The sequence below is a fragment of the Chiloscyllium plagiosum genome, chromosome 2, assembly GCF_004010195.1.
Source record: "Chiloscyllium plagiosum isolate BGI_BamShark_2017 chromosome 2, ASM401019v2, whole genome shotgun sequence".
NCBI classification, from domain to species: domain Eukaryota; kingdom Metazoa; phylum Chordata; class Chondrichthyes; order Orectolobiformes; family Hemiscylliidae; genus Chiloscyllium; species Chiloscyllium plagiosum.
In genome coordinates this window covers 15997308-16018357 of record NC_057711.1, presented here as the reverse complement: position 1 = coordinate 16018357, position 21050 = coordinate 15997308, and the positions used below count along the sequence as shown (strand labels likewise).

General features: G+C 41.7%; 1 protein-coding gene across 6 annotated transcripts in view; it reads left to right on the top strand.

The window, feature by feature from the left end:
- The window catches only part of glra3 (glycine receptor, alpha 3), a 221916-nt gene that overhangs the window by 76148 nt on the left and 124718 nt on the right, over positions 1-21050 (top strand). For all 6 annotated transcript variants that reach the window (XM_043704636.1, XM_043704642.1, XM_043704625.1 and 3 more), the window contains one exon: positions 5031-5158. In XM_043704636.1, the coding sequence (XP_043560571.1) occupies positions 5031-5158 (128 nt within the window). The remainder of the gene's footprint in view (positions 1-5030; positions 5159-21050) is intronic.

Sequence of the window (21050 nt, the reverse complement as noted above, 5' to 3'; positions counted from 1 at the left end):
TGTATGTGAGGTACACAGTTCTATATTATCAGGTGCATATAAGGCTGGTCAAGCCCAATTTCAAATTCCTGGTAATGTTATTCTAAATGAAAGGAGGGCAGTTCTCCTAAGTGTTGTAGTTGAATATTTGTCCCCCAGCCTATGTCACCAAACAATTCACCTGGACGTCTTGATCTGAATTGTTGCTGGTTTTGGGATCTTGCTTTATGCAAGTCCATTTTAGGGAAAATCATCATCATTGGCAGTCCCTTGCAGACAAGGATGACTCTCTTCCACTCTCAGGGTGAGTCTACAGGTAGCAGTACAGACCTATGTGGTGACTGCAGGCTCTGTTACACTTGGGACAGAAAGTGGTGTGGGAAGGGGTGGGGATGGGCATTAATGTGACAGCGCACACCTTACACCGTTGCCCCCTGGCTTCTGCTTTTTCCCGATGGCAAGTCTCGCGGTGCTGAATGCCGTTCCGGATGCTCCCGCTCCACTTTGGATGGTCGTGTCCCAATGATTTCTAGGTGTCTGTAGGAATGCTGCATTTTGCCAGTGAGGCTGAGGGAATACCTGAATTGTTTTCTCTGTCTACCTGGGGCTCGCCTGCTGTTTCGGAGCTGGGAATAGACCACCCACTTAGGGAGTCACGTGTCAGTCATGCGGATGACATGCCCAGCCCTTCGCAGCCGATTAAGGGGTCAGTGCCTCGATGCTGGGGATGTTGGCCTGGTAGAGGCCGCTGGTGTTGATGTGTCTGTCTTCCCAGTGGATTTGCAGGATCTCGCACAGACAGTAATGGGAATGATACTAGTGTGACTGGGCTAGTAATACAGAGATCCAGGCTTAAAACTTTGAGGATTCAAATCCTACCACAGCAGATAGTGGTATTTAAATGCAGTTAATAAAATCTGGAATTGAACACAAATCTCAGGAATGGTAACCACGAGACTATTTTTTAAAATAAAATTTCATTCAATAACTTGGAAAGAGTCTCTGCCTCATGTGATTTCAAACCAACAACAGTGTGGCTGTCTCATCACTGTCTTCTGAAATGGATTAGCAGCTCAAGGCAATTAGCGATAGGCAATAAATGCCCACATCCCAGGGAAAAATAGGAAATTGTTGTGTCTCATACGTTGCAACATAAAAATGATTCATAAAATATTAAAAAACATTGAGCTAACTCATGGTTGTGATGGGTGCTTTAAAAATGCAAACTTTTCTATTGGTTTATTTATGGGAGGAGCTTTTATGGGATGGATTTTCCAGCTCTGGAATTATAATTTGGAACATAGTCCTACCCCATAGGTTTGTACCCATTAAAATTAATAACCAAACTCTTTACATAATGCAGCAATTTTAAGCATCTGTTTAAAACATTGAAAAGGTTTGCATTTATTATTCATCCTTAATTACAGTGGAGGGTCTGCTTTTTCAATTGCTGTAATTCTTGTAATGATGATGCTTCTGCAATGATGGTAGGTAGAAAAGTCCAGGATATTTAACTCAGTGACAGTCGAAGGGATGACGAGAAATAAAAACAGGGAGTGTTAGAGATACTCATGGGGTCTGGCAGCAGCTGTGGAGAAATAAGCAGAGTTCAAGTCTGCTCCAGAATTGACATCTGGCCTGTATGTGACTTCAGTTCCAAAGAAAAGCCATTGGACTCAAAGTGTTAGCTGCTTCTCTCTCCCTAGCAGCTGCCAGACCTCAGGAGTTTGGCCAATACCTTCTGCTTTTATTTCTAGCATCTCTAGTATTTTGCCTTTAACAAAATAATCCAGTGGGCTGAGGGGTGGCAGATGGAATTTAATTTAGAATAATGTGAGGTGTTGTAGTTTGGTAAGGCAAATCAGGGAAGGACTTATGGTAGGGTCCTGGGGAGTGTCGCTGAACAATGAGACCTTGGAATGCAGGTTCATATTTCCTTGAAAGTAGAGTTGCAGGTAGATAGGGTAGTGAAGAAGGTGTTGCTTATCTTTGCCTTTCTTGGTCAGTGCATTGAGTATAGGGGTTGGGAAGTCATGTTGCAGCTGTATCAGACATTGGTTTGGCCACTTTTGGAATATTGCATTTAAATCTGGTATCCCTGCTATAGGAAAGATGTTGAGAGGGTTCAGAGGAGGGTTAGAGCAAATGGGAGAGGCTGAATTGGCTGGGGCTGCTTTCTCTGGAGGGTCGGAGGCTGAGGGGTGACATTATAGAGGGTTATTATTATGAAGTTGTAGACATGTACTGTATCTATAAGATACAGAAATTTCTGGCTGGCACAAAGTGTTCTGAAAGATTTTAAAATGTAACAGTGGGTGGAACAAATAGCTGGAGATGTGTGTTACCATGATACAAAAACAAATTCAAATTCAGCCAATCAGTTTAGATTATGCCCCAGATACCAAAATCCAATCAAATATGAATTTAGTATTTTGACAACATCAAGCCAATGAAATTATTTGATGTTTCGGGGTATAAAATCAGACATTTTGAACAGTTGGAGGGAGAACTGCCCAGAAAACCAATATGTATAGATTGCTATCTGAATAGCTCTCTGAAAGGTACCAGTTCATATGAAAGACCGATGAAGCAGAATACTGAAGAAAAGATGGCAGAGGAAAATCTGTCTGCTTTTGAAATTTGAGTTTTGTTTTGTAAATCCTGATTGGGGTTTTATTGGACTAGTATTGTAGAATGGGAAGGTAAAAATAGGTTTAAGAGAAAGAAATTGTAAATAGTTGTTAAGATATAAAATCAGTAATTTTTGCTTTAAAAGTGACCTCTTGGATAGTTCTTTGCCTCTTGAAATTTAACAGATTATGGTGTGAGATGAGCTTCTCTGTGTGTCGGGTTTAAAGTGGCAGAGGGGTCTACCCCATATCATAACAGTTATAAAATAATAAAGGGCATGGATAGGGTGACAAGGTCTTTTCCCCTGGTGGGGGAGTCCAAAATTAGATAGTATGAGTTTAAGGTGAGAGGGGAAAAATTTAAAAGGGACCTAAGGGGCAACTTTTTCATGCAGAGGGTGATGCATGTATGGAACGAGCTGCCACAGGAGATGGTCGCGTGGGTACAATTACATCATTTAAAAGGCATCTGGATGGGTGCATGAATAAGAAGGGTTTAGAGGGATATGGGCCAAATGTTGGCTTATGGGACTAGATTAATTTGGGATATCTGGTTGGCATGGATGAGTTGGACCAAAGGATCTGTTTCTGTGCTGTACATCTCTATGACACTGAGTGAGTGGTGGAATATGTCCAGTTGACATGATGATATTGCTGTTCTTGTGTTTTTTGGTGATAGAGACTAGAAAATGATATTGATGCAATCTATAGTAAATCTCAGAGAGTTATCGTACTGCTGTCATTGTATGTCAATGGTGGAAGGATAAGTTGTATTCGGTATAATTGAACACATTAGTACTCAATAGTGGATGTTGAATTCAGACATTGTTCTGCTGATGAGGAGAATTGCTTTTACCTTGATGGTGCCAATGCTCCATCCAGGAGAGCTAGGAATACTCCATTTCCCTTTGGTATTGATCTCTGTAGAAAGGCACTGAGGGATGATTTTGTGTCCACTTTACACTTAGAATTTAGAGCTCAGCAACAAGTCATTTAGCTCATCCTGTTTAATCTAATAGTTATCGCCCTCCCACAGTACTTCAACAAATTCTATCTGTATATCCTTCGATGCATTTCTCCTACATTTGCTTCCCCTCAGCTGCATCCCTGCTGGTTGCCTCAATGACTCTTTGTGTTAGTGAATGCCACATTTTAGTCACCCTCTGGCTAAAAATGTATCCTCTGAATTTCTTTTTGGAGTTATTACCTATGTTAATGAATAGTTCTGATGGAAGGTCACAGACATGAAATATTAACACTGTTCCCTCTTTACAGATGCCATTGGGTATTTTCTGTTTTTGAATACAGTTTCCAGAGTCCATGGTATTTTTTTCATATACAATAATGAACCTTAGTTTTAGACTCTACATGCCAATTTCACCAAGTTTTTAAAAGTCTGATGAAACCCAGAACTCCTTAGTTGGGTGATCTGGAGCAAGTCAGATCTGACTACAACTGCACAATCTACAAATGATTTTAAAAAATAAATGAGATTTTAAGGTGCCTTGACCATGATCTCATTCTGATGTTGTTTTTAGTTTTTGTTTTAGTTGTGACTGGCATAGTTTTAAGAAGTCTAACTTTGCTAGGTCCCTATGAAGGTTAGAGATATAGTTTGAACCACCCACCAAAGGGAGTCTCCCCTCTCACCATGTTGTCTTCCAAAGGTCTTGTTTGAGGCACGTTGGCTCATCATCCCTAACAATGGAACCTGAAAGATTTGAAATAAGGTCAGGGAACTGGCTTCAGGATTTAGTCACTTATGGTGACTGAATATAATATGAATGTTATGAATGTTGACCAGTGAGGAAGGAAAGGAGAAACTGCAGCCAGGTTGCAACCCATACAAGTACCAGAAGAAGTTGCCAAATAGCAAAGGTATTATTTTCTATATAATAACTCCAAGGTTCTAAGGACAACTGTACCAATCCTCCTGTAATTACTATTTGAAATTGCATGAACTCAGCACACACTGGGAATGCAATCTGGGCTATCCTAATGGGTATTACTTTGATTTAATTCACCAAGCTATCAGCTGAACTGCACTGAACTCACAACAGTGACTGGACTTCAAAAGGATATCAAAATGTTTTCCAATATGCAACACTTTTCATTCTTTTATTCTCTTTCTCTTTTCTCATTGCTTGTGCAGTTGGCTGTGTCTAGTTTGGTAATGATGTGGAATGAGACGTACATGTTCATCAACTCCTGACAATCCTCTTAAACCAGAAAAGCAAGGCTTTAATCTTTGATACTTGAAACCTTAACCCCACTCGCAAACGTGACTTTATCTTGGACAACTGAAATCTTTAACTTTTCTTTCCAGATTCCTAAATTCTATAGACAAATTGGTATTTGTGATATTTTTATGCCTTGTTGCTAGTGTGCTTATTTATACCATATTTATGTGTTTGCTTTCAGCTTGGTGACAACTAAAGAAATAGAAGGCTCTCGATCCCGTGCTCCGGCAATGTCTCCATCTGACTTTTTGGACAAATTGATGGGACGGACATCAGGATATGATGCCAGAATTAGACCCAATTTTAAAGGTACTTGCACTTTGCTCTTGAGAAGTGGATTTGAAAGACACTGGGTGCTGTACCTTATTCTTTCGGTCAGCACCCAGACACTAGGGGGGCCGGAAGCTGGAGATTCTGGTATTGAGAGACTGTAAGTGACTCTTGACAGACTCCTGAATCATTAAAGATGATGGATAGGCTTGTGCTGGGGTGGGTAGAGTGTTAGATAGGTGGCCAACCAGCACTGAAAGATTGGCAGCCACATTCTTGTGCTTAAAATGCTAAATGAAGAGAAAACAATCAGCCTAGAAACAGAAGTTAAACTTGCATGATTATGATTTCCTATGTAAATGTGTTTAAAAATGCTTCATAGAGGGAGACCTCTCATAGAGATACTCAGAAGTTACAATGTGGAAACAGATCTCGCAGTCCTTTCATTCAATATTTATGGGCTTTGAATAACGTTGGCACAGCATGGACTTCATGCTCAGTGTAGTCTGTGAAATGTTTGCGCCGCAGTGTTAAAAGGAAGGGAATTCAAAGAGTTTGAGCCACTTGAAAGTGTAGGAACAGCCAACACAGTTCCACGTCAGGATGATGTGTGACTTGTCAGGGAACTTGCAGATAGTGTGCCTGTTGCCTTTGTCCTTCTAGGTGGTAGAGGACTCTTTTTCTGGGTAGTGGAACCAAGCTGAATTTTCAGTTATCTGCTGGATTAATGCTAGGAACAGTCACTCGGTCATATAAAACTTGAGTATTATTGAGAAGAAAAGGTGCAAAAAATGTGTGAAGGAAGCAGATTTTTTTTTTTGTCTTGCGCTTATCAGAACTGGATCACAAGAATACCAAATCTCAGGGGAACAACAACTTATCCTCATAGAGGATGCTGAATTGTTGCAAACAGACTCTGATCATAGAGGCATTGGCATGGAGAATGCACCAGCAATTTTTCTTTATATTTAAATTTAATGTTTGATTTTAACAGTGCTAAGCATTGGCACGTTACAGTACCAACATTTGTATCTAAAAACAGTTATTACATTGTACAAAGTACCTCAAAAATTCACCTGTATTATTCACTATGACAAAATTACCTAATGCAGGATAGATTTGCAATCTTCCTAATTTTTCTTTTTTGCGTGGTACAACCCTCATCCAACAGACGATGAAAGCTTTGATTATCTATCCAATGATTGTGGATTTACATGTCTTGAGAAATTCTGCAGCAGTCATTGCAGCAGAGTGCAAGCATTGTACTTGTAAAGGATTACATTTCTGGTTCAGTTATACTGAGAATCAGAACTGTAATCGGGTCAGTGTAGTGAACTGCAAAGGATGGATTAGTGCAGCTGTCCCAGTTACACAGTGAGTTCTCGGCAGGACACTCTTAATTCAAGCCCTTGCCCTGACTGTGCAACATATCCAGACTTGAAAGGAGTCATTTATTTCTAACTGTAACAACCTAAAGGAAGCTGCGTGCTTTTACGTGTAAACCTATGCTTGGTTAGGGCACAGATTAACAAAGTATAAGACAAAGGTAGATAGATTATTGATAAACAAAAGCATCAAAGGTTACCTGGCTAGGCTAGGATGTGGATTTGAGGCAACTATCAAGTCATTCATGATCTTATTAAAGGGCAATGCAGGATAGAGGAACCAAATGACCTCCACCTGCTCCTCGTTTATTTCTGTGTGTGCATTTCTCTTGGTGTTTTGCAAATGTATTTTGCAATGTTAGTGGATAAAAGTCTGTTGATTCAAATCTATTTTACTAAGACCACAGAAGGATCTGCTGCATTATCTGATATGTTCATCTGATCTGACATCCTACCTGCCTGTTCACAGCAGATGACACAGTATTCACAAGAAATGACACAGCATTATTTGAAAAAGAGCTAGGGAGCTCTTCCATTACTTGGGTCAACCATTTATTTCACAACTAATAATTTAAAAATTTAAAGTCTAATAATTGTTTTTATTCATTGCTTGTATGATCTTACTGTATACACACTGACTGCTGTGTTTTCCTTTGTAAGAGTGACAACAGCTTAATCGGAATTTCTTGGTTGTGATGCACTTTGGGAAGACATCAACATCTGAAAGGTGCTCTAGAGATGTAGCTTCCATTCTCTTTTGTGTATTATAAGAAGGATGTTATTAAAGTGAAAAAAGTTCAATAAAAGATTCACAAGTGTGTACTGACACTGGAATGTTTGGGTTATAAGGATAGGCTGAGATTTCTTTCTCTGGAGCTAAGGAGGCTGTGGGGTAACCTTATCAAGGTTTGTAAATCATGTGTGGCATAGATAAGATGAATTGTCAAGGTCTTTTCTCCATAATCCAAAGCTAGAGGACATGGGTTTAATGTGAGAAGGGAAAGATTTAAAAGGAACCTGAGGATCTAAATTTTCACACAGACTGTAGTGTGTATGGAACGAGTTGCCAGAGGAAGTGGTAGAGGCGGGTACAATGACAATATCTCAGACATTTGGGCAGGTACATGAATAGGACAGGTTTGGGAGCGATATGGGCCAATTGCTGGCAAATGGGACCAGTTCAGTATTAGAAACCTGGTCAGCATGGATGATTTGGGCTGAAGGGCCTGATTTTGGGCTGTATGACCCTATGAATCTCTGATTGCATTAGGTGGGTAATGTTGGGCTTGTGCAGGCATCTCTACCATACATAGGATCACACAAATTAGGAGCAAGAGCAGGCTTTTCAGCCTCTCAAGCTTGCTCCACCGTTCAATAAGATTGTGGCTAATGGGATTCTAACCCACAATCTATGTTCCTTCCCACCCCTTGCTTAACAAAATTCTATTTGCCTCTTCTGTACCTTCATCCAAGTCATTTATATAAATGGGAAACAGTTGAGGTCACAGCACTGATCCCTGTGGCACACCACTTATTTAGAGCCATAGAGTCATAGAGATGTGCAGCATGGAAACAGACCCTTCGGTCCAACCCGTCCATGCCGACCAGATATCCCAACCCAATCTAGTCCCTCCTGCCAGCACCCGGCCCATATCCCTCCAACACTTCCTATTCATATACTCATCCAGATGTTGCAATTGTGTCAGCCTCCACCACATCCTGTGGCAGCTCATTCCAAACACGTACCACCCTCTGCATGAAGAAGTTGCCCCTTAGGTCTCTTCCATATCTTTCCCCTCTCACTCTAAACCTATGACCTCTAGTTCTGGACTCCCCCACCCCAGGGAAAAGACTGCTTTTTACCCTATCCATGCCCCTCATAATTTTGTAAACCTCTATAAGGTCACCCCTCCACCTCTGACACTCCAGGGAAAACAGCCCCAGGCTATTCAACCTCTCCCACAGCTCAAATCCTCCAATACTGGCAACATCCTTGTAAGTCTTTCTGAGCACTTTCAAGTTTCACAACATCTTTCCGATAGGAAGGAGACCAGAATTACACACTATATTCCAAAAGTAGCCTAACCAATGTCCTGTACAGCTGCGACATGACCTCCCAACTCCTGTACTCAATACTCTGACCAATAAAGGAAAGCAAAAAAAAGGCCTTCTTCACTATCCTATCTATCTATTTCATCTTACTAACCACATTAAGACCCATTTATGCCCACTTTGAGGTTACTGTTAACAAGCCAATCTTCTGTTTATGCCAATAAAACAAACACAGACAAGGCATACTTAAAAGTGGAGCCTTGGGCAGTGTTGTAGAACAGAAAAACCCAGGGGTTTAGATATATCCATCTTTGAAGTTTGTATCATTTATAGTTAGGGTGGTTAGGAAGATGTTTCGCAGACATAGAACATAGAACATAGAAAAATACAGCGCAGTACAGGCCCTTTGGCCCTCGATATTGCGCCGATCCAAGCCCACTAGCCCACTATCCTCCATATGCCTATCCAATGCCCGTTTAAATGCCCATAAAGAGGGGGAGTCCACCACTGCTACTGGCATGGCATTCCATGAACTCACGACTCGCTGAGTAAAGAATCTACCCCTAACATCTGTCCTATACCTACCACCCCTTAATTTAAAGCTATGCCCCTCGTAATAGCTGACTCCATATGTGGAAAAAGGTTCTCATGGTCAACCCTATCTAAACCCCTAATCATCTTGTACACCTCTATCAAGTCACCCCTAAACCATCTTTTCTCCAATGAAAACAGCCCCAAGTGCCTCAGCCTTTCCTCATACGATCTTCCTACCATACCAGGCAACATCCTGGTAAACCTCCTCTGCACTCGTTCCAGTGCCTCCACATCCTTCCTATAGTATGGCGACCAAAACTGCACACAATACTCCAGATGCGGCCGCACCAGAGTCTTATACAACTGCAACATGACCTCAGGGCTCCGGAACTCAATTCCTCTACCAATAAAAGCTAGCACGCAATATGCCTTCATTACCGCACTATTTACCTGGGTGGCAACTTTCAGAGATTTGTGTACATGTTGAGCCTTCGTTGCTCAGACATTTATGTATGGGAGTTGGGACATTATATTGCGGTTATACAGTATATTGGTGACACTTCTGGAGCACTGTGCCCAGTTCTGGTCTCCCTATTATAGGAAGAATATTATTAAGCTGGAGAGAGTTCAGAACAGATTTACCAGGATGGTGCTGAGAATGGACGCTTTGAGTTTTGAGGAGAGGATGGATAGGCTGGGACTTTTTTCACTGGAAAAAAATGAAGAGAAAACCTGGAGGAGGTTGAGGGGTACCTTATAGCTGTTTACAAAATCGTGAGGGGTATAGATAAGGTAAATGGCAGGTGTCCTTTTCCTCAGGTGGAGGATTTCAAGACTGGGGGATTGGTTTTAAGGTGAGAGAAGAGAGATTTTAAAAGGACTTGAGGGGCAACTTTTTTACACAGAGATTGGCTCATGTTTGGAATGAAGTTCCTGAAGTAGTGATGGATGCAGGTACAGTTGCTACATTAAACAACTTTCAGATAGGTACATGAATAAGAAATGTTTGGAGGCTAAGCAAAGGCAAGTGGGACTAGTTTAGTTGTGATAAAGGGGAACTGGGGTATGTAGTGAACTTCAACTTTCAGAAGGCCCTTTACATATTTTCTGATTCGCTTTTATTATTGACTGCTGAAGCTGTTTCAGACAATTCATTCCAGAATACAACAATTTTCCATATAAAACATTTGCTTGTCATGTCAATAGCTTTAATTTTTTTTCTCTTCTCTGGTTACTGATGTTTCAGCCGTCAAAAACAATTTTTTTTTTTGGTACTTCACCATCTCAATGTCTTTTGTTACTTTGAACAACTCTATGAAGTTTCTTCCCTCAGAAAAACAATGTCTCTCCGCATAACTGATGTCCCATGTCCCTGGTTTAATAGTTCTCCTCTTCCAATGTCTTGGGGTCCTAAAATATTAGACAACAAGACGTCAGAGTAGAATTAGGCCATTCAGCCTATTGAATCTGCTCCACCATTCGATCAGTGCCGATATGTTCCTCAATCCCATTCTCCAGCCTTCTCCCATTGATCCCCTCACGAATCAAGAAACGATCTATCTCTGTCTTAAATAAACTCCAACTACACCCAAAGTTGGACACTGAAGTTTGGCCAATGTTTTTAAAAGGTTTAGCATAGCTTCCTTGTTTTTGTACCTGTGCCTCTATAAAACCAGGGCTCTCAATATTTTATGCAGACTTTCCTCTCCACATTGAAATTCAGTGCCAAGTACCCAATGTCTGAGACACTTTATTATCCATATTCAAATGAATAAATGAACAAATATTTATTTGAATAAATGTATATTCAAATGAACAAATTCTCAGTTTTAATCTATTATTTTTCATGAGTTGATTGTATTGTTATGAGTCCCATACTGCAATTAATAATTAAGGAAGTTACAGTATGAAATGAGCTTAATTTGTTTATTTTGTGCTTCTCAATTCAAGAGAATAATGCATGTGTCATTAAAACATGAATCTTTCATTGAGAAGTAGTCGAGCCCAAACAAAGCAATGTCTTCTGTTCCTGTGAATGCAAAAGGAAGCATGAAATTACATCAAGATAGGAATTTGCCAAAAAATTAGATTAAAACCAAAAAGTATTTGTGTAACGTTATATCAGAACAAATAAGGAACACAGTATCATAACATTTGACAGATTCATGACATTAAACTTGTTAAGAGGTGTATCTATATCTCCTGATAGATCCAAATTATGTCTGAACTAAGTCAAGGTTACAAGGGAGACAGCCAAACAGACAATCATATAAGCATAATATTGACCAACTCCTCCCAGAGACTGATATACAGTCTCTGGGTGGAGCTGGTCAGTATTATGTTTGTCTGATTGTCTGTTTGGCTGTCTCCCTTGTAACATCAGAGCTACGCAAAGACTTCATATTAACCCTTTCAGGCCAATTGAAGCATGTGTATGGGATGATAGTCATGGACTCTGTCAGATTTCTCGAATGGTGTTGCTGCACTCATCCGAGCAAGCAGAGAATATTCTACCACACTGCTGAGCCATACCTTGAAAGAGGGAGGACAGACTTTGGGGAGTAGGTAGTAAACTCAGAATACCCAACCTTTGACCTGCTGTTTTAGTCAAAGTGTTGATGTAGTTAGTCCACTTATGTTTCAGGCCAGTCACAATGATATTGAGATATTTGACGATGGTCAGCCTGTTGAATGTCAAGGGAGCCTCTCTCTTGTTGAAGATGGTCATTGCTTGCTAGTTCTGTGGTACAAAACCCACTGCTCAATCCAATATCAGTGTTGTCCGGGCCTTGCAGTATTAGGGCTTGAGCTGCTTCAGTATCTGAAGATTGTCATTTTGAACACTGTACAGTCACCATTGAGAATCTTTAACTTCAGTGTTATGATGTTTAGGCAATCACTGAAGGAGAAACTGAAGAAACTTGAGGAGTTCCTGCAATGATGCCCTAATGGAGATACATGTAAATTGCAGGCATACAAATAAATAAAGAAGCAGCCCACTATGCATTATTCGGTTTGATCATGACTGATTTTCAACAACCATAGCCATCTTCCTTTGTGTTAGGAATTACTTCAACCAGAGGAGAGATTTCCTCCTAATTTTCATTGATTCCATCTTGCTTGATGATGTTATACCCAATCAAACGCTGCATCCGTGTTGAGGTCAGTCACTGTCACCTTAATGCTGATATTCAACCTCTTTGTCTATGTTTGGACCAAGGCTATAAGATTGCATCTAAGTGCTTCTAGGGGAATCTAGTATAAAATAACTTTGAAAATATGTAGTCTATCACAAGTTACTTGGTGAAAGTAATGAGAAATTGAGTTGCACAAACCAGGAAAAGCTCAAATTTTACCATGGCAGCAACTGGACTGTTGCTTTTCCATCGGTAGTATGCAGAAGATAAGATGACAGTGCACAGTAGATTATCCTACAGACCAGAACTGATGTCAACTCAGTGCATCCTCACCATCCTGGTTCAACCCTTCTGCAAAGCATGATTGGTGGTAGGGTGATTCAAAAGGTTTGGAGGCTGCGGGATAAATTTCTTTCATTGAGTTATAGAATCATACAATATACAGGAGACCCTTTAGTCCATCTAGTCTGTACCACCATAAATATACTACTACTTTCACTAGCCTTGCTTCTCTGTTAGGCCCATGGCCTTGAATGTTATGACACTTCAAGTGGCACATCCAAGTACTTTTTAAAGGTTATCACATTTCTGGCCTCATCTATCTTCCCAGGCAGTGCGTTCCAGACCTGCACCATCATCTGGGTGAAAATAAAATCCTCAAATGCCCTGTAAACCTCTGACTTTCACTTTAACATTATTGACCCTTCAACTAAGAGGAAGAATTGCTTTCTATTCTCCCTGTCCATGTTCCTCATAATCTTAGACACTTCTGTTAGGTTTCCTCTCAGCATTCTCTGCTGTAAAATAAACAACCCAGGTTTATCCAGCCTTCCTTCATAGCTGAAATCCCCCATCCCAGACAACATCCCCTTTAATTTCCCTTGCAGTCCCCGCAGTGCAATCACATCCTTCCTGAACTGCAGACAATATTCCAATTTGCAGCTGAATCAAAGCTCTGGGCAACATGACTTCCCTGCTCTGATAATCTATGTTACGACTGATAGAGACAAGCACCCTGTACGCCTTCTTAATTAATCTATCAACCTTCAGGGATTTGGAGACCAACATCCCAAGATTGCACTGTTCCGCTGCCCTCAGCGGCAATGAGTTCCACAGATTAATCCACTCTCTGACTGAAGAAATTCCTTTTCAATTCTCAAGGGACATCCTTCCCTCTGAGATGGTGTCCTCGGGTCCTAGTCTCACCTACTAGTGGAAACATCTTCTCCACCTCCACCATATGCAGGTCTCTCAGTATTCTGTAAGTTTTAATCAGATCCTCCCCCCATTCTTCTAAACTCCATCGAGTACAGACCCAGAGTCCTCGGCTGCTCCTCATATGGCGAGCGCCTTGATAATCAAGAATCTATCTCCAAGGTCAAAGTGAGGACTGCAGGTGCTGGAGATCAGAGTCGAGAGTGTGGCGCTGGAAAAGCACAGCAGGTTAAGGGCTCTTGCCCGAAACGTTCGATTCTCCTGCTCCTCACGTGCTGCCTGCTTTAACTCTTGACAGAAATCTAACTATGTCTGCCTTAAAACTATTTAGAAATTTTACATCCATTGCCATTTGGGGAAACAAATTCCAAAGACTTAAAACCAATTGGGAGAATTTAAATTCCCCATCTCTTTTTTAAATGGGTACCCGCTTATTTTTAAACTCTGACTCTCTATTCTAGATTCTCCCACTACATCATCCTTTCTGCATCTATCCGGTCATGTCCCCTTGGGGTCCTCCTATATGTTTCAAATAAGAAGCAAATTGATTGAAACATATAAGATCCAGAGAGGTCATGACAGAGTTCACATGAAAGGCTGTTTTTGCTTTTGGAAGAACATAAATTAGGAGTTGCTGTTTCAAAATAAGGAGTTGCCCATTTAAAGCAGAGTCAAAGAAACATTTTGTTCTCCCAGAAGTTTTTTGAAACTTTGAAACTCTCTGCTGCAAAATAAGCAATTGAATAATTGAATAATTTTTAAGCGGAGATAGATAAATTCTTGATATGTAATGGGATGCAAGGTGCTTGGGGGTTGGTGGGAATGTGGAGTAATCAGATTAGCCACGATCCTAGTAACTGACAAAGCAATCTTGAGGGTCCAAGTTGCGTACTCATGATCCGAATTGATACGTTCATATGTGAAGAAACAAAAGGTGAATCAAGGTAAAGTGGGAACCATTAGCAGCAACTGCTATCCAAAAATATTAGAGCGAGAACTATGACCTTAATTTGTTGATCTCAATAGTGACACTGTGAAGAAACAAGAGGTTCTGTTCCTCAAGATTCAACAGAAATTCATTAGAATAAAAATTCCCTGGAATGAGGACATTGGAATATTGTGTTCAATTCTGGTCTCCTTGCTATCAGAAAGGTGTTGTGAAACTTGAAAGAGTGCAGAAAAGATTTACAAGGATGTTGCCAGGTTTGGAGGGTTTGAGCTATAGGGAGAGGCTCAGAGAGTAGTAAGGGTGTAGAATGCTTTGCCTGTAACGGTAGTAGATTCACCAAGTTTAAGTGCATTTAAGTCGTCATTGGACAGGCAAATGGACGTACATGGAATAGTGTAGGTTCAGATTAGTATGACAGGGGGGGACAACATCGAGGGTCAAAGGGCCTGCACTGTGCTGTTATGTTCTATGTCTATGTAAATAGGCTGGAGCTGTTTTCTCTGAAACGTCAGAGGTTGAAGGGTGACTTTAGAGGTTTATACAGTCATGAGGGGCATGGATAGGGTGAGTAGCCATCATCTTTTCCTTGGACTTTGGGGAAATCCAAAGCTAGATGGCATAGGTTTAAAGTGAGATCTTGGGACTACTTTTTCATGCAGAGGGTGGTGCATGTATTGAATGAGCTGCCAGAGGAAGTGGAGGCTAGTGCAATTGCAACATTTAAAAGGCATCTGGATGGGTATATGAACAGGAAGGGTTTGGAGGGATATGGGCCGGGTGCTGGCAAATGGGATTAGATTGATTTCAGATATCTAGTCAGCATGGATGGGTTTGACCAAAGGGTCTGTTTCCGTGCTGTACAGCTCTATGATTCTATGAATATTCCAGGAGTCTGAGGACAGAGTGGAGAATTGAAATAGCTAGTGATTAGCACTTGTGGGTCATAAATGCAGAATCAGCGAGGATATCCTGTAAAATAATTACCCAATATGCATTTGCTCTTCTCTATATTGAGGAGACACCACAACGGATAGCAAATGCTGTTTACCTGTGCGGAGATTTCTTTTCCAAAATCAAAATTAAGGTCGTCTTATGTGTTACTTATCCAGCGTAACATCTTCTGACAGGAAAACATTATGCCAGATGGCAAGCACAGAAGTGAAAGGATTAGAAGTGATCTTGTTCGCATGTATGGTAATCCCTTCATGTCTGTGGGAGTGGAGAACAGGAACAAAGTCAAAAATCTAAAATGATGAAAATGAGAGACAAAATATAGGTTAAAGGAAGCAGTAGACTGACATGAGTCAATACATTTATAATCATAGCACTTTTTTTGTGCACATGTTACTTCTCCATTATGATGAGCATAAATATTCTGTGTTTTAACTGTACTGCTTGAAGTACATTCTATTTGAATGATGTACTGATCATACCTAAGCTTTGAAATACAATGAATGTGATCATAGAATCCCTACAGCATGGAAGCAGGCCATTCAGTCTATCTAGTCTACACTGACCCTCCACACAGATTCACTCTTCCCCCCCACCCCAACTCCCCGCGCAACCCTATACCTGTTACCCCTCACTTCCCATGGCTAACCCACCTCGCCTGCATATCCTGATCACTATGGGCAATTTAGCATGACCAACCCGCCCTAACCTGCGCATCTTTTAACTGTGGGAGGAAACTGGAGCACCCAGAGAAAACCCATGCAGACATGAGGAGAATGTGCAAACTCCACACAGATTGTGAGGCAGCAGTGCAAACGACTGAGCCACCATTCATTGTCCAGTGAATACCAAAGGGCAAACCACAGAAGATTCAATTTCATCAAGTCTCAACTGCTGCCCAGGTTCCATACTGAATATCTGAATAAAAGAATTATTTTGAAGATACCAAACAATATTGCTCAAGAAAGAAACATACTTTCAAAGCTTTTCATCTTCCACTCATCAGGTTACCGAGTCTAAAAGGGAAACACAATTTATAGTGCATGGGAAGAGGATACTGGCTGTATCAAATAGCGTGTCCTTTCATTTTTTTCACAACAGTCAGGTTACTGTCCCTAAGCAACCAGCCAGTGCTTATAAAACTCAGAGAATTGTATCCAACATTAGATTTAAATCTGTAAATGGGTTCTACTTACTAAACAATCCTGACTATGCTGAGAATTACATGATCAACCAATTTAAGATTATCTATCAATCATACCTATGTGGCTCACTTATGTTTGCGAGAGACCAAACATATTCATACTCAGGACCTTGTAATTTGCAAAGAGACAGGACATGTCCACCATTGTTTCAGCTCAACAAAGATCAGAAGCCCACATTTAGTGAGGGTTGCTTGTTGTTGCAGAAGTGTCAGAAATGAAATTAGTTGTGGTGAAACATACTGTGATACCCTGTATTGCCACAGGCCTATGCACAAATTGCCATGAATAAAATTTTGCCAACTTTTTTCCAAAGGCCATGGGCTGAATTTTCAATGTTTTGGGCATCACTGCAGCAGCTGGCACTTATTGTCTGACCCGACTGGTCTAGACTCCTCACTCAGCCAGATCCAGTTCACAGCCTTACGTAAAATACATGAATACCTTTTTCTCGATGCCAGTTTTAAGTTTCATACCAAACATGGCATTTCCAATAGTGCAGCGCTCCTTCAATACTGCATAGAAGTATCAGAATGAGGTCTTCAATGGGGTGATGGTGGAGTAGTGATAACTGCAACTGGACTAGTAATCTTGAAGCCTGGGCAAATGTTGTGGTGATATGAGTTCACAAGTTAGCTTGTGGAACTCAGTTCATGAAACAAATCTAGAATTAAAAGCTACTTTCAAAATGTTGATTATGATTTGATGTGAAAGTCCCATCTTGTTCAGTAGAGTCGTAGAGATGTACAGCAGGGAAACAGACCCTTCGGTCCAACCCGTCCATGCCAACCAGATATCCCAACCCAATCTAGTCCCACCTGCCAGCACCCAGCCCATATCCCTCCAAACCCTTCCTATTCATATACCCATCCAGATGCCTCTTAAATGTTGAAATTGTACCAGCCTCCACCATTTTCTCTGGCAGCTCATTCCATAATGTACCCATCCTCTGTGTGAAACAAATTGCCCCTTAGGTCTCTTTTCTATCTTTCCCCTCTCACCCTAAACCCTCTAGTTCTGGACTCCTCCACCCCAGGGAAAAGATTTTGTCTATTTATCCTATCCATGCCCCTCATGATTTTATAAACCTCTATAAGGTCACCCCTCAGCCTCTGACGCTCCAGGGCATACAGCCCTAGCCTATTCAACCTCTCCCTATAGCTCAAATCCTCCAACCCAAATCTGCCATCCTTATCTGCTCTGGTCTACAAATAGTTCAAGACACAGTGTAGTGTGGTTGATTCTTAAAAGGCCTCTTCAATGGCTGAGCAAGCCATTCCATTCAAGGCTAATTGGCTATGGATAGTAAAAACTGACCTGATCAGTGATGCCCACATTCAATAAATAATGTCCCTGAATGGGTCTTCAAACCACAAAATTTTGTTTCTTTTTTTTAAACTGAATTTTAATTTCTAAATCAGCTGGACATAAACTTATGCAGTGTTAACTGCTAACCCTGGAGCAAAATGTATTTTTTCCAGTCAATTTGTAATGCCTAAATATCTTTCATTGTGGGCGGCACGGTGGCACAGTGGTTAGCGCTGCTGCCTCACAGCGCCAGAGACCCGGGTTCAATTCCTGACTCAGGTGACTGACTGTGTGGAGTTTGCACATTCTCCCCGTGTCTGCGTGGGTTTCCTCCGGGTGCTCCGGTTTCCTCCCACAGTCACAAAGATGTGCGGGTCAGGTGAATTGGCCATGCTAAATTGCCCGTAGTGTTAGGTTAAAAGGGGTAAATGTAGGGGTATGGGTGGGTTACGCTTCGGCGGGTCGGTGTGGACTTGTTGGGCCGAAGGGCCTGTTTCCACACTGTAAGTAATCTAATCTAATCTAATTAACATGCTTACATCGAGTTGCTTGTTAGGATTCACAGAGAGAGTTATAGATTCATAGATTTATAGAGTGCAGAAAAGGCCCTTCAGCCCATCGAGTCTGCACCTACATAACTACCACTAAAACAACACTAATCCTAATTTCCTGCAGTTGTCCAATAACCTTGAATGTTGTGATATTTGAAGTGCTCAGACAAATACTTTTTAAAGATTGTGAGATTTCCTGACTCCATGACCTTCCTAGGGAGTGCTTTCCTGATTCCCACCACCAACAGAGTGCAAAAGGCTTTTTACCAAATCCCCTCTGAATCTCCTGCCCCCTTACCCTAAACCATGCCCCTTCATGATTGCCCCTTCAACCAAGGGGAACAGCTGCTCTCTATTCACCCTGTCCATACCCCTCATAACCTTATACACCTCATCATGTTCCCCCTCAGGTCTCTCTGCTCTAAAGAAAACAATCCAAGCCGATGTAGTCTCTCTTTATAGCTCAATTTCTCCATTCTAGGTATCATCCTGGTGAACCTCCTGTGTACCCCATGCAGTGCTTTCACATCCTTGCTGTAGTGTGGTGACCAGAACTACTCACAGTACTGCAGCTGTGGCCTAACCAACACTGTGTACAACTCCAACATTGCCTTCTTGTTCTTATACTCTATGCCATAACTGATGAAAGCAAATGTCCCATTTGTTGCCTTAATTATACAATTCATGTGTTCTTTTGACTTCAGGGATCTGTGAATAATTACCTCAAGATCCCTCTGTTTCTCTGAGATAGCTGGTGAATTCACATTCATTAAATGCTTCCTTCTTTCATCTTTCAAAGTGCATCACCTCTCACTCATCAGGGTTAAGTACTATCTGCCACTGTTCTGCCATCTGACCAACCCATCTGTATCCCCCTGTAACCTACAACCATTTTCTTCACTATTACCCACTCCACCAATCTTGGTGTCATCTGCAAACTTGCTTAAGAGTCCCCCCATATTATCATCTAAAATATTTATGTATATAACAAACAATAATGGTGCCAATACTGATCCTTGTGGTACGCAAACTAGACACCAGCCTTCAGTCACTCAAACAACTTTTTACCTCTACACTTTTGTTCTATTACTCAGCCAGTTTCTGATCCATTTTACCAGGTTTCCCTGAATTCCCTGTGTTTTATCCCTCTCAATCAGTATTCTATATGGGTCCTTGTCAAAGCCTTTGTTAAATCCATATTAACTACATCAACTTCCCTCATCCAGACACTTGATTGCATTTCCAAAAGATTCTAACTAATTTGTTGAACTTGACCTCCCTCTGACAAAGCCATGCTGTCTATCCATAATTAACCCATGCCTTTCCAAATGAATATTAATTCACTCCTTCAGAATTTTCCCTAGTAGTTTCCCTACCGTTGATGTGAGAGTCTGGTCTGTAATTTCCTGATTCTTCTCGAACAACCTTCTTAAAAAGTTGAACCACCTAAGCCGTCCTCTGGCACTTCCCCATGGCCAAAGAGGAATTCAACATTCCTGTCAGATGCCCTGCAATTTCCTGCCTCACCTCCCACAGCATTCTGAGATGCAGTTCATCCGGGTCAGGGGATTTGTCAGTTTTCAAGCCTGACAGAGCCCTCCAATACCTGTCCACTTCCCATGTCAAACTGTGTAAGTTCCTCACTGTCCCTTTTTCTGAATTCCATACCTCTGTTCTCCTTTTTCAGAGTGAAGTCCGAAGAAGAGTATTCATTTAACACCCTTTCAATAAACTGTGGCTTCGCACATGGGTTGCCCCTTGATCCAATTGGTTAGAGACAAAAAAAATGGAATCCAAGTAAACAGGCAGGAGTCTGGAAGAACACAGCAAGCCAGGCAGCATCAGGATGTGGAGAAGTTGACGTTTTGTATGTAGCTCTTCTTCAGGACTGGGGTTGGGTGGAGGGGGAGCAGCAAATGGTGGTGAAGTGGGGATAGGTGATGACAGGCATAGGGTATGACCTGGTTGGTGGCTGGAAGGAGTGCAAGAGAGAGGGAGGGGCTGGAAAGGCAGTTGAGAAAGGAATGGAGGTTATTTGAAATGGAGAACTTAATGTCGAGTCCTCTGGGCTGTACGCTGCCCAGGCAGAAGGTGAGGTATTGTTCCTCCAATTTGTGGTTTAGTTCATTGTGGCAATGGAGATGGCCAAGGGTGGTCATTGTCAGAAAGGGAGTGGAAGGGAAATTAAAATGAGCGGTGACTGGGAGGTCAGGTCGGCCCTTGCAGGCCAGGCTGAGATGCTCAGTGAACCGTTCCCTAAGTTTACATTCAGTCTCTCCGATGTAGAGAGGACCACGTCGGGAGCACCTGATGCAGTAAACTAGGTTGGAAGAGAGGCAGGTGAACCTCTGTCTCACCTGGAAGGACTGTTTGGGGCCCTGAATGGACGTGAAGGCGTGGTGTACCAACAGGTTTTGCATCTTTTCTGTTTGGAGAGGAAGGTATCTGGGGGTTCGAGGGTTGGGGGGTGGTGTTTGGTGGGGAGAGTGGCACAAACCAAGGACTGTCAAAGGGAATGGTTCTTACGGAAGGCAGAGAGGGGTGGGAAGGGGAAGATGTTCTTGGTGGTGGGGTCTAGTTGGAGTTGGCAGAAGTGTTTAAGGATGATACGTTAGATGCGGAGACTGGTGGGGTGTTAGGTGAGGAC